The sequence below is a fragment of the Mya arenaria genome, chromosome 3, assembly GCF_026914265.1.
Source record: "Mya arenaria isolate MELC-2E11 chromosome 3, ASM2691426v1".
NCBI lineage: Eukaryota > Metazoa > Mollusca > Bivalvia > Myida > Myidae > Mya > Mya arenaria.
The window spans coordinates 76,199,602-76,214,342 of record NC_069124.1 but is presented as its reverse complement, the minus strand read 5'-3'; the positions used below and the strand labels follow the sequence as shown (position 1 = coordinate 76,214,342).

Genomic DNA, 14,741 nt, shown 5'->3' with positions numbered 1-14,741 from the left:
ATTTCCGGTTAGCGGCGAAGAGAGATTAACCTCTAATTGGCAAAATTGTTCAGAGTCACAATAAAAATATGATTTTATTTGAGATTATTGTTAAATACATTTTCAGCCATAATATTGTATATATAGGAAACATGTCGTAAATAAATAATTTAAGTTCTCCAAAGTTACTGCGGGGCTTGAAAATGGCTGACAAGCGTGAGGAATCCGAAACTTTGAACGGTTTTGACATGAAATCGTTCATTTAAGACGTCAGATTGCCGCCACTAACTTTGCAAATCATACATTGTTTTTTTTTTATCATGGTATAACTTTGCAGATAAGGCATCTGTTCCTGTATTTTGAAGATACCTTTGACAATTTATACGTAGATAGTTGCAAAATGGCGGATGCTAAAAAAGGGAAGAAGTTATCAGGGGAATTGATAGAGAAAAAGATGATGTCATTTAACAGTACACAGGAAAGTGTCCAGGCTATGTCACTGTGGATAATGCACAACAAAGCTCACCACCAGAAGATCGTTGATACTTGGCTTAAAGTTTTAAAAAAGTGTAAGTGATTAACAAAATTCAAAAATCATTTATCAAAGATTTACCGCTATTTGATTAAGAATACCCGCAAGAAGGGAATAAATTTGTGGTATTTTGTTTCATGTTGTATGACCTACTCATAACTGAAGAAATTGTTCTGTTTTGCTTCGGCATTCAAGAGGCAGAGTTATTACGATTGTATCGAGTTGTTCCCCTTCGCATAAATGATTGTCTCTGTCAGTCAACTTTCCTTTTATTGGAAAGGTAAACAACTTGTTTTTACGCATTAAATGCTTGTTTAGTGCAAAATAACATTTCACTTACATGGTAAAATATTAGCAAATTAGCACCGGGTTACACATATAACTCTTTATGAACAATTTCAAGCATAAAATACTTCACTTAAAACAATTTCAATATTTTTAAAACACCCCCATTTTTTGCACATTCCCGTTTAGATGTTAGGAATTGGAAGAATCCCGTATAACACGTCTATTATTTTAGACTAACCATACAGCATACATGCGATATCTCCAGGCTTTGGTTGGGGAATCACCCAGAATTTCAACCCGTCCCCTGTTCTCCCTTTTGGGGATCCATCCCTCTGAATGAGTCTGATGTTGGAATTTGTAGACAAAAGTTTTTTTGTAAAATATTAACTACAGTGCTTTACATTTAAATAGAAATGCTATTTTGAATGAAATGCTTTTAAAAGTAGATAATGCATGAAAAAAATGCCTGCAGAAAAAGCAATAAATATCAATATCCTCCTGGTTGTGGTTTGATCAAAATCCTCTGTAGAGCCTATGAGAAATATGGCATGCAGAGATATTGCTTTGTTTATTTTTTGGAGGGTTGAAATTTTTTGGAGAAATATCACATGTATGATATCGATTGAAATAAAATAAACAGTTTTAATAAAAGACATATTTTAGTATACAGTACACTCCACGCGGAACTACCACTTTCCGTTTTCCTCGGCGGATTTTGGTCATCGCGGACACGACATCCAATTGACAGTATAATTACAATCGCCGCGTTACTCGGAGGTAAAAACACCGCGAAACTCGGAGGAAAACCGATAAGAATCTCCCACTGTTTCTAATTTTGTTTAATTTATTTGATAATTTTTGCTACACCCGTAATTGTTTATAAAAATAATTTATTTCGCGTACCTAATTTTCGGACACCCAAAGGACATCAATCGTAACTTTCACACTTAACCAAGTTTCACAGACGAAGATTATTGATTTTCATCTTTTATCCTGGCTAGATTACCTAACCGTATAGTACACCACTGTGACAAGTTAATTAGTAAATACCCATCTTAAACTATGTATTGCATGTAGAAAGAGAAAGTGTGAAATATTTATTGGAGGATTAAATAAACAACAAGGGCAATCCAGGGATTAAAAAAACAAAGACATGATATTTTTGTAAAACAATCTGCCAATAAACTTTAAAACTTATACCACACTTATTGACTGTATGAAGCAATTATGTACAGTTATACTTATTGAATCATCAATAAAAGTCAACACATTCAATGATATAGGTAACTAATTAATGTGATGAATTAAAGTTGGAAATGCAATACTCCAGTTACATTTGAAAACACCACTCAGACACATTAATCTTGCATAACAATATACATGCTCTCCATGAGATCCTCGTGGGTAAAACTGTGAGTTATGTGACGTCACACAGAGTGACTGTTTGATCTAAAGCCGATAGAATGTGTTATTCATTTCAATGCATGTATAAAATGGTGTTTAATGGGATTTTAATTAACTTGATGAAGGATTTACACTTATATGCGTTATAAATAAGTTTAGAACCATTGATAAGTACGGATAAATTAATAAGTCGGGTAAAATGCAAATTAGGAAAAAAAAGACCGAAAAATATTCACACTTACATAGTTCTCAACACCTTCATTACTCCAATCTAATTTAAGTTCTCAACACCTAATATAGTAAGAGAAAGATGACAATAACAAACACAAATGCACGCTATGGTATATCTTTCAATTACATAATGTGAAAAACAACAGTTGTTAGATGATGCTGATGAAAATTGATATGGAAATTTTCGATAATTGTTTTTAAAAAGAAACTTACTGTACTTTGAAAAATTAATTATCTAATTATTCAATACTGTTTTAACAGAAGCAATGTTCTGTAGTAGCTATGCACAACACGCAGAGTTCCGCGATTAGGTCAATAAATCGATTCGATCACCGGCGTTACCGGCAATAAAACCCTCCATAGAAAACGATTAACTCAGTGCAACTCGGCGAAATTTAGCGAGGAAAAAGGTTGCGTACTCGGCGGAAATCCGCGATAAATTAAAAACACCTCCGAGTCACCGAGGAAAGTGGTAGTTCCGCGTGGAGTGTACTGTAGGACTGAAATGCCCAAAATAGGCTTACTCATGAATTATGTTGCATCAGATCACAAAAAAATGTTTTAGAAGTACTTCATGATGTTATTGCCTTGAAACATCATTATTTAAGATTAAAATTGCACTCAAAGGTGATAATTGTTCAACATATTTTTTTCATACTGAATATTAATTATTTTGGAAAGCTATTTGCTTTTGCGCACCTGTCTTAAAACTAAATGATGGGATTGATTTTTTTGTTCTTCCAAAATCAGTAAAACAATTATTTACTTAATTGGTGTAGCCTTGTTAACATAAAGATATGTGAATGTCTTTGTTTGTTTTATTGCAGGTGAAGTTAAGCACAAACTTACATTGTTCTATTTGTGTAACGATGTTGTGCAACATGCAAAGAAGAAAAAGGCCTTGTACTATTTGGAAAATTTCAAGGTTAATTTAAGAGATGCAGTGCAAGCCATAAGGTAAATTGAACTAAGTATTAGAAGATCAAACAAAGTAAAAGTTTAAATTTTACAGTTACTGTAATAAAACTGATAATGTTATTTTTGGTATTTGATAATTCAACACAAGGAAATTATTTGTAACTGAAATGTTGCATTTCTTTCAGGGAGTATGACTCCATCAAACCAAATGTTGGCAGAGTGTTTAAGATCTGGGAAGACAGGAAAACCTATGATCAGAAATTTGTCAGTGAACTACGAGGAATTCTTGATGGTAATTTAGGCTGCACAACAACTGCAAACTTTACTGTATCACTATTGTTTAAATCAAGTGTAATATTTTTCATTGTCATCCCTGTTGACGCTAGTTGATCTGAGACGGTCCGTGGTGCTGCAGTATTGGTACCCTGAAATCCATGTTGGCTCCATGTTCGCTCAATGTTCATATGTTGTCGTGATGTCATGAATCTGGGCTAGTCTGATGCTTTGAGACTGTCGAGGGACTGTCAACTCAATTTCATTCTGGACTGATCCGGTCCTTGTTGGGTCCAGCTTTATTGTGACTGTAGCTTGAATTGAGGATTGGTATACTGGTTGCGTACAAATTCAAGATGTTTTTTTAGTATAAAAGAAAAATCATTTTTCAGTTCTTTGGACATGCTGGGAGTGAATGTTTTAAATCCACATAGTTCTACATGTATTATAACTGCAGTGAAATGGTACATCAAACATTTTTAGGTGGTAATTCGAGTAAAAGTTCAAGTGCCCGGAGCACCCCAGCTCAGGCCTCTCCAGCATACAGACCAAGCTCCAAGGCCCACCGTGTTGAGGAGGTGGACAAGCCTATCCCCACTGACAGCCCTGTGGCTGTGCCAACAGAAGAACCAGTGATCGAGGACCATACAGTTTCAATGGCAGATTTCAAGGTATGATTTATTTTATTTGTGGTGATAATTATTTACACCAAGTTTTTTTTTCCCTATATCTCCACATCTTTTAATTTAATTATTTGGAAAGCTGCTGAATAAAACAACCTTAATTTTGTGTTCTCAGTGTTCGACACTAACGGGGTCCCGGGATCCCGAGGACACCAATTTTTCGGGAGGGACACCTGAACTTCAAAGTCCGGTATTCCGTCGGGACACTTAAATTTTGACCGATAAAAGCTAAACATCAATAAATAAATAGCGTTTCTTTTATTTATTATATAAATTAAGGTCCCCCTAAATTTCTTAAAAGTGCATGCAAAAAATGATAGTATTATTAATACGTTGCACACACTAAAGGGAAAGTGTGGCTGACTTTTTGACTATAGTTACGTCATGAATCTATAAATAAACAGGTCATTTCACAGTGCGCATGCGGGTTAACACTTTCGTTTTGTTGTTTACATTATCAACAAGGTCAGAGGTGACAGACTGTTATTATCGGTACAATAATTATGTTGAATTAGTTTGCTTATGTGTCAGATCCGCCCAAAAAAGATGCCAACAGTAATACTAACCTTGATGACTTAATGATGCGACCTTCGAGTTATTACACTAACATTTACGGCACAAATACCGGAATCATACTATTCAACATTTTTTGTTTTATGCTTTGATCAAAACAACATAGAAATAAAATTCCCAAAGTTTTATTAATGCAATCGATGTATAAAATTTTACGACATTTTGGCGCAAAAAATTAACATACACAATTTTTCGGTCGTCTGCTCTTCCAGTATGCACTACACCTGTTGGGCAGTCTGATTGATTGATCAGCAGCTCTACTTAATATAAACTTGAGTTTTCACAAGCCAGGTGTAATAGTCCAACTGTTTCTTAATCAAAAGCACTGACATATGACCTTGAACCATGACTTATTTAATGCGTATTTTACGAAAATCTAAAAATAGTACCAACCATCAAGATTTTGTTTACATTATATCCATCTTTGTTTTTGACTGAAAACAAAAGGGACTTCGACATTCTACCGCTTTTGAACCCAATCTACTGACTAGAGACCCATATCTTCCTCTTGCCATCGCCAGAGGTTCATATGTCTGACACTGTACTATTAACTTGTCATTACATGCTGTTGAAAACATGTATAATATGGTGTTTAAATGAAACTGTATGTGCATGTTAGATTTATTATTAAAACAGGTTAAGTAATGAAAAAAATGTAAAAAATGGAAGGGACTCCTAATTTCAGGAAGGGACACCTGATTTCAAATGTTGGTGTCCCTTCGGGATCCCTTGGAAAAATGGTTAGTGTCGACCCCTGGTTCTTATAAAGGACTTTCTACTTTGATGACCTAAATCATTTCACTTACTTATATTAAGCTTCACAACACTAATGATTTTCAAGTTTGAAAATTATACACCATGGTAAGTGTTTTGCACTTGAATGTTATTCCATGGTTTGAAACTAGTTCATGACAGCTAATATAAAAAAAAACCTGTTCTTTATATGATAGCCTCCAGCGTTATTAGAGGAAATGACACATTTGAGAAAGATGGAGATAGATGTTACAAGTAAAGCAAAGCAACTTGCCTCCCTCAGGATTGATGCCACAAATATCGAAGCCATCAAACAACTGAAAGGTACTTATATATAAAGCAAAAGGACAGATCACAATGAAAATTATGAACAAAAACGTATACATCTGTAGACATACATCTGTAGCTTAAATTTGTATCCATTTTGTCGAGCCCGCTTGCAGTGTCGCACTCGCGTCAGGTCTGCACCTTTGTACGGAGCATAACTTGAAAACTACTCAAACTTTTGAATGATGATAAAGCACAATGAAAGGAAGTGCAGAGTGCAAGAACCATAACCCTATTTAATCTAACTACAAAGAAATTGCTCTTTGTCCTTTTTCTTGTCTGGAGCATAACTTGAAAACTACTGGATGGAATTTAGTTAAACTTAATACCATGGTAAAGCACAAGATAGGAAGTGCAGTGCACAGGAACCATAACTCTTTTTCAGCGTACTACAGAGTTATTGCCCTTTGTTGCATTTTCTTGTTAGGAGTGTAACGTTTAAATTATTCAATGGATTTTAATTAAACAACACACATTCATTATTGGTTAAGCAAAAGAAGTGGATATGTAGTGTACAAAAACTTCGGAGTTGCTGCCTCATTTCATCAAAATAATTTACCAATCCTTTGTCCAGGTAGAATTCAGTGGTATTCATCACTCCTGTGACAACTCTAGTTTTTAATGATTTATTTGAGTTGCATATTCAACTATGTATGTAAAGGATTGTTCTTTGATTGAGCAATTTGATAAGCATGTCTGTTCTTTGGAGAACAATTCTAGGTATTGTTATAGCTTTGCTGGCATTGTTGGTGTCACTTACTTAGCCACTTAAACTGTAAAAGCATTGAATTGAAACTTTTTGCCAGAGGCAATACACACATTACTAGGCCCATAACTTAGGTTGTGATAAAAACTAGTTTTGGATTTTGCCCAGCGGCACTCTTGTTACTTATTTGCCTTTAGAACACAGTCAAATAAAAGATCCTCTGTATTCAGACCGGTCCCACGGGAATGAGTTTTGCCGTCAGTTTGAGGAGTCGTGTGTGAAGATTGAGGACTATGTCTCTCTGCTAGAAAAGGAGATCAAACATCGCAAGAAGGTGCTCGGCTTCTGTGAGGGTGCAGAGGACTTCTACTCTGAACAGTTCCGGGAGGCCAACATTGTTGCCACGGTGAGTTTTCCTACTTCAAATAATCCATTAGAATTTCCATAGAAAATTTCGAATGGTATCAAAAACAAGGAAACTTATGGTAGATTGTAATTTGCTGATTTCCCCTCATGTGTGCATAAAATATGTGATGTACAGGTAAGTACAGATAAGTATCAAAAGAACAGTTTATTAAGGGTTAAGAGAACACAGTCATGTGGAAATTCTTTGAGCCAATAATTACTTGTGAGTATTTCAATTTCTCCAGGCATACAAAAATTTTGGGGCTCGGGTGACAAATATGAAGAATCGTGTAGATGACATGAAGAAGATCATCCCTGCGTCGCCTAGCCCCATGCCCTCACCCACGGTGGACGCTCCTTCCCCCGGAAATACGCCCCCACAGGAGGGCCTTGATCTGAACATTGATGACAATGAGACGGTGGACATGGACCTGTGTGATGACACAGATCAGGCTCGGACAGGTGGGTATTTACCTTTGTGTGTTACCATTGGGTGCAATAAGCATATATTAAAACTGTTAAAAGTATCTCATGACATGTTAAGATATGTTCTTTTTCTTTCAAAAGAAATGCTCTGTTTAAAACAACCTTTTATAACTCACATACAGGTCCTTTAATGCTCTTTTAACCTATCATAAGTCTTATGGGTTTACTGCTGAATTGAACTTCCATTTCTGTTTCTTTTTTTTTATTTGATGTTGTCCGGTTTTGCACCAAACCCATATGTGTTATCTACAGAGTAAGGTTAGAAAAGCAGCTATGACTTACATGGACCTTAAAATAGTTTAACAAACAGTTTTAACATATAAAGACTTCTGACTGTTTTTGAATTTAAAGCACCTTTTTAAAACCTCCTTTTCTTGTAGGCCCTGAGCCACTAGCATCAGGACGGGCTTATACTGCGATGGTTAAGTCAATCTCACAACCAATTTCAAGTTTAACCAATATAGTAATGGGCAGTAAAGGTACTTGTTGCTAGATTTCCTGTGTAACTGTACATAAGTTTGTAGTATGCAGGCACTTGCATTGCTAGCTTTCCTTTTGCAACATTCCTTTTGTCCACTTTCTCGTACGGTGTTGGAGTGTTAGTGTGTCAGGAAACTCTCAGTCTCACATGTGTCACATTTTAGCACAGACCTTCCAGCATTCCTACTTGTCCGATTTAAAAAAAAAGCCTTTGTGGATAATTCCTGTATTGCCTACTTTGTAAGTAAAAAACAATGAAGATTTATTGATTAGGTTTCTTGTATTAAAGCTGTTTTTTGTGCAAATTACCTTGTGAAGATAGAATGGTGTGTATATGCCGACCTGAACTTGCCTGTTGGATATAAAATTATCTTCAACTTTAAACCGCGATCATGATTTTTTTTTTTTTATATAAAAAATATAATTGAAAAATGCATGTTGAGATTGTTAAAAAATGATCACAAATTGATGTAAATTTTATTACTTTTTATCATGAAAATTCTTTGACTTACTAATTTAAATTGATTTCAAAAAAGCTCCTATTTTGTTTCACTTTTGTTTGTGCTGGAAAACCTGTATATTCAACAGTGTATATTAATTTGTAGCTCTGTAAAACAATATATGGTGGTGTTGTTAGGGCCCTAATTTCCGAATCTTCTTAATTTTAACAGGCTTAGGAAGCTTTTTCAATAAGCAAAAGTACATACTACTTAAATTTAATTTTTATAACGAAAATTGGTTATTGTGATTATTTTAAAGATTATCCTATTTAAGTGTTAAGTGTTAAAACTCTGAGTAAAGAGTATGCAAATTATAGAGAGAAAAAATGGTGAGCGTAGGTAAATCCTGATATAAGAGACTTGAGAAGTTTTGAGAAATGGGGGCCTAATAATCAATTTTTATAGAAAATAGATGGCAGACAATTGTTGGATATATGTGTTGTTCACATCAATCAAAGTAAACTTAAAAGTGCTTTACTAGCTATGCGCTGTTGTTGCAAATTAAAGCAAAAAAACTGTTCAGATAAAAACAAGGATTTTTGTACGCTGGTTAATTGTTCACACATATCATGGGCCAGCTCACTGACACTCCTCCACTGAATGGCTGTACTTTTTGAAATATTTTCAGTTACTTGTCAGCTTCTTAAAATAATAACTGGAGAAAAAAGAAATTACATGAGTGGCTTCTAATTTTATACATCTTAATGGTTTTAGATATTATCATGAGGGATTGGTTACAATAATTCATCATATTGACAGAACGTTTTACCAAAAACCTATAAATTGTAAGCAAATAGAGCAAAATGTATACTGCATGTGTGTATTTGAATTTTATTTTAAAGTTTGAATTAACATTAATGATGCTTTATCCTGCTGCAATTGAAATCCCTACCATCTCAACATTGAATAGTATTTAGCTTTACCAAACTTTAGTTTTCCTTAAAACTTCATCAATATAATTATTGTATTTGAAAATAAACTGTTCCAAAATTAATCATTGATTAAGTGTTTGTTAATACTAAATTAATTTATATGAATTTTGTTTTAAGGGATTTTTATTTTATTTATGAATTCTAATTATTAATTAAGTTTGGTTTTCTCTATGTCCGCTAGTGTTGGGAATCGGTTGCAATTTTACTATCGATGATCGGTTCCACTCAAGTAACCGATTATCGATAGTACAATCGGTTTTTAAAATACTAGATAGTACCCGCGTTGTAGTTTTATTCATGTACAGTATTAAACTCTTAATCATTATATGTCTATGATTGAAGTTATTAAGTGTTGTTGTATAAAAAATAGTTCATTTTCTTGCTCATTGTGGCTTTCATCAGCCATTTTGTTCAAGATAACATCTGAACACTTACTATTTTTCATTTTTTTATTATTATTTATTTAATTTTTTTTTTTTCGATAATCGATTATAACCAAATACTATCGATTGTCGCCGATTTCAGGCCCAACCAATCGATTTTCGATTATAATCGATCATCGGAACATCACTAATGTCCGCATAGCTGCTTTATCTACCTTTGTTCTCTGTAAAATAAATTCAGCCTAGTTTAGATTAAGAGTTATTTTTGATAATGCACATTTGGATTCAAGAGCATTTGGCAATATATATTTCTGTCTTTACATTTAAAGTCAGCAAAACATGGCTACAACTTCTGTGTTTTTATGCTGATGATGTATTTTCAGTTCCCAATGACGTCCCGGTCACCCAAGGTGTACCACCTCCTACACAGACATTTCAAGGTACAAAAAGCTATGTAATATAAAGAGTTGCAGTTTTAAGCTTGACTATTCGAAGAATAGGGAGAGCTATACTACTCACCATAACGGTAGCGTCACACTTTGGTTAAGGTTTTGCATGTAAGCATCTTTAAGTCATTATCTCAGCAAATACATCATGTATTGCATTGAAACTTGAGATATATGTTCCCAACTATCAAACCTACTGAATAAATGATGTTATGATACACTATTTTGAATATTATGCTAATTTTTGGCCTTTATTGTTTAACTTTCTGGTTAAGGTTTTGCATATAAGCACACATAGGTTAATATTTCAGCAGCTACTTGATGTATTGCATTGAGACTTTATACAACAGTACTTAACCATTCAAACTATATAGCCAAGTCAGGTAACTCTATAATTATGGCCCATTATTATTAGTATAAAAATTCTGGTTACTGTTTTGCATGTTACGATATAAAGTCAATATCTCAGCAAATACATAATGTATTGCATTGAAAGTTGTGTTCCATACTATCAAACCTACTTGATAAAGTAGTCTTGCACATGGCAGATCAAGGTCTTTTTAAGTGCTGAACATCTGTGTCTTGTTATTGCAACATCTGTGCCACGTTATATAAAAATTGGCCATGCGTTACAAATTACATGAAAAAACTCTGAAAAGGTATATGCACACACAGACAGCGCAGTTTTATTTGCCAACTTCAGGGGTGGTGTTTGATATATATATGTAAAATTACTAAAAGGTAAACAATTTAAGGTATCTGAATATTTTTTACTGAAAATGTTCATGCAGCAATATAAAAGACATCCTTGACAAAAAATATTTAATTTATATATTGATATATATTAAAAATATTTTCTTTATATCTGATTTCAGGCAGCAACATTCTGGAGTCGAGGATAGCACACATGCTCCCCAACCTGGCACGGGGCAGTAGTGGGATGGTACCTGACACTCCACCGCCTATGAAAGACTTCAGCCAGCCCCCTCTGGCGCCATTCCCCATGGGAGTGAACCCTGCCCAACCCAGCCAGCCAGAGACATACAAACACTCTAGACAGAATGTCTACACACCCACACAGCTGACCATCCCAGAGCCTATTGAAGCTGATGATGCAGGCTCGTCTACCCCAGTCATGGATGAACCAGAGGAAAAATCCCCACCCAGACCGGAAAAGCCATCAGATGGAAAGACTAAAGCAAATCCCATTGATTTTCTAAGTCAGTTGCTTACAAAAACCAGCAATGCCTCTTCAAGCAGCAGTTCAAATTTTCTTCAGACATTATCATTGCTTACAAACACTGTGAAAAATCAGTATCAGAGCAAGAAAGAAGCTCACAGAGATACCCATGGTGAAGGCAGAATAGAGGAGAGGCCTCCTGAGCCGAAGTCTCCACCACCCTCAGAACCCCCCATGATGGAGGAACAGAACACACCTTGGTCTGGCTGGAAGCCTGGTCACACTCAACAGCCTCCACTTCCCCAGCAGGACCCTTCCTCGCCACCGATTATGATGCAGATGAAGACACAAGCCCCTCCCCTCCCTGTACAGCAACCGCCTGTTCCCCCTCCTCAACCTCAGCTGCTTCCCCCTCGGCAATTTCCTCCTCCCTCCCAGGATTTCTCAATGCCACCCCCAGGTTTACGGCCTGGTTCTCAACCATTTGTGTCACCTCCCCCAATACCAAGTATGGCTAATCCTTTCCCCCCTATGTCAAGTGCTGTACCATTTTCATCTGCAATAATCTCTTCAGCCCCGCCCTCCGTCTATTCTACAGAATCAGTGACTTCTCCAATCACTGCAACAACTACTCTTGTGTCTAAAGAACTAAGTCAAGGGTTTAACCCTGTTTTTCCATTTCGAAACGCTCCTCCACGGCCTGATGTAACCACTGTTCAACATCGCCCTCCTCTCCCTGGGGGACTGCCTGTGCAGCCCCATCAGAGATTTCCTCCTCCACCTCCTGGGGGCAATTCATGGGAACCACCGCCAGGGGGTCCTCCAAACCCACCTTTACCCAACTTAGGACATCCCTTACCTCCCAGCTTTCCTGGGAACTTTGTTAACCCTCCCCCACCCCCTCCCTCCACTAGTGCTGCTGTGACCCCTTCTTGGCAGCAAGAGCCCCTCCCTCCCCCAGGAGGGCCAGCTTATAACCCGATCTCAGCAGGTCAGAGACCAAGCTGGGGTCAGAATCAGGGCCAGGACTTTCAGCAACCGCATAACTGGGTGCCTGCAAATACAAATGAAAATCAAGATTCCCGATATCAGCATCCCTGGGATCAGCCCCAGGACTTTGATGATGAAGAAGAAGAAGAGGAGGAAAATGAGTATGAGGAACCACCTCCAGCTACAAGTCATACTATGGCTCCAAAGAGTATACTTAGAAACAGTAGAGCTTCATCTCTGAAAGAAGTGACTTTAATAGATGAAAACAGCCGCCATGCTTCGAAAGGAGCTGAAATGAAACCTGCTGGTATTCTTAAAAAGCCACCAACAGGAATTAATCCAGCTTCTACACGAAATACAGATACACAGAATGAATTCATAAACATTCTAAAACAAAAATCAAGTTCATCAGCAAACCTACCACCACCACCTTTAACCAGAACTCTAACCAGCATTAACACTGTAGAAACAGGTGCCTCTGCATGTGAGGCTATAAGCACAATAGGAGTGATTGGTAACAGTGGTCGTCCTACTTCAGCAGGGTCGGACGACATGGACATTGATAATGACAATGGTTATGATCCAGAGCAAGGGTTTGGTGAGATTGCAAGTGAAACTTGGGAGCAAAGTGAAAATCCGGGCTGGAATCGGCCTGTCCCTGAGCCTGACTCTGTCCAGTGGGAGGAGAAACAGGAACCTGAAGGTCAATGGGGAAATGAACAAGAGGCAGACAGTGGTGACAAGTGGGGGAATAATGATCAGGAGTATGAGGGGAATGATTGGCATGAGTCGCCTCAGGACCGACCACATGGTGATTATCATAGAGACAACTTTAACAGAGGTCCTCAGTGGCAGGATAATAATGGTCAGAGGCCTTGGCATCCAAGACCTCGGCTTGAACAAGATAGTTTCAGGCCAAGAAATTTCACTCCACGGCCACAGTTTCAGGACTTTGGGAGACCTAGAGATAATTTTAGGGGAAGTTCAGATTTCAGAGGAAAAAGACCTTTTTTCTCTCCTCGACAGAGAAGGCCATATAATAGGTACTGAGATGCTTCAGATATGTGTTAGTTATATCCAAGTTTCTCTCATATGTGTTGTAGATGCTTGCAGCTAATGTCATTCTCATTATGTGATTTATGTTAAGGGCCCAAAAGAATTTTAAAAGTATTTTTAAACTTTGTTTGACTGGTTAAGATGCCATCTTCGTTGACCTGATGAATTTGTTCATGTTGCATAATTTGTAAAACATCATTATTTTGTCAAAAGTAAATTTTAAATATGTAATGTTTTATTTTCATTTTAATTTCTTTGATTATTAAGGAGTGTGACATTATAAGCTATATGTCCAAACATTGCTGATTTTTTTTCTGTAGCAGAACAAGATGATGTATAATACACAATCACCATTCTGTAAATACTGTGTTCATTGACAATGTCATCATGGTTAAATATAAACTTTGTTGAAGAATAACTTTTGTTATCTGTATCAGCAGCGGCACACATGATACATGGCCCTAAGTTTCATTAAATTGACACTCTTATTCAAAATCATTACATACACATCTAAAACAAACACACATTTTGAGTGATACACCTTCAACTACTTACTAAATAATGCATTTATGGAAAATAACAATTACTTTTAACAATATTATATCGGTGTCTTTTATAGCTGAATACGCAAAAATATTAAATGATTGGTGAATGCTAAAAAAAATTACTGTGATCTACTATGGTCTCATATGGTAGCAATACCGTGTTTTCTGCACATATGATTTCTTTTAAATTAAATTTGGTATCCCTCATAAGCATCATTGTGTTCGACATTTGTTCATCCTTTTTGGTATATCAAAACAATTGTATTAAATGTGTTTAATCTTATTTGGGAGTAAGAGTGTATCTTTAAAATCTCAAAAACAGAATATAAAAACTTCTCTCAGATAATAGACAATGTATCATTTCCAGCCCCAATAACAAAAAATACTAAAGTCATATCTCAATTTCAGTCTCAACTCCATTTCCTACATAAAAACAAATTATGATTCAAAATCTTGGCATTTATAATATATTTCCTCATACAATAAGTTAATGAAAGCATTTGTCAATATTTATTATTACCGATTCTAGATTCAAAAATGTACTTGAGTAATTGTTAAAAAACATAGAAATGCCCTCCATTTCATTTTGTGCTGTAGAACATTTTTTCTTTGGTATTTGGACCAAAGACTTTAATCAACATACTCTCTTAGAAAATGCTTTTTTTAAAGGT

At 36.0% G+C, this 14,741-nt stretch overlaps 1 protein-coding gene across 2 annotated transcripts; it reads left to right on the top strand.

Annotated features, from left to right (window-relative positions):
• Positions 1 to 176: 176 nt before the first annotated feature.
• Positions 177 to 14,168, top strand: LOC128227463 (regulation of nuclear pre-mRNA domain-containing protein 2-like). 2 transcript variants are annotated; one of them, XM_052938034.1, is made up of 10 exons: positions 177 to 548; positions 3,262 to 3,391; positions 3,538 to 3,644; positions 4,109 to 4,296; positions 5,832 to 5,958; positions 6,898 to 7,073; positions 7,318 to 7,534; positions 7,939 to 8,037; positions 10,237 to 10,293; positions 11,175 to 14,168. In XM_052938034.1, exons 1-10 carry the CDS (start codon positions 380 to 382, stop codon positions 13,517 to 13,519), a joined length of 3,615 nt encoding a protein of 1,204 aa, XP_052793994.1. In that variant the 5' UTR covers positions 177 to 379; the 3' UTR covers positions 13,520 to 14,168. The 2 variants fall into 2 exon arrangements, with proteins under 2 accessions (XP_052793994.1, XP_052793995.1); XM_052938035.1 differs by lacking the exon at positions 7,939 to 8,037 and having other exon boundaries at positions 11,175 to 14,165.
• Positions 14,169 to 14,741: the final 573 nt, after the last annotated feature.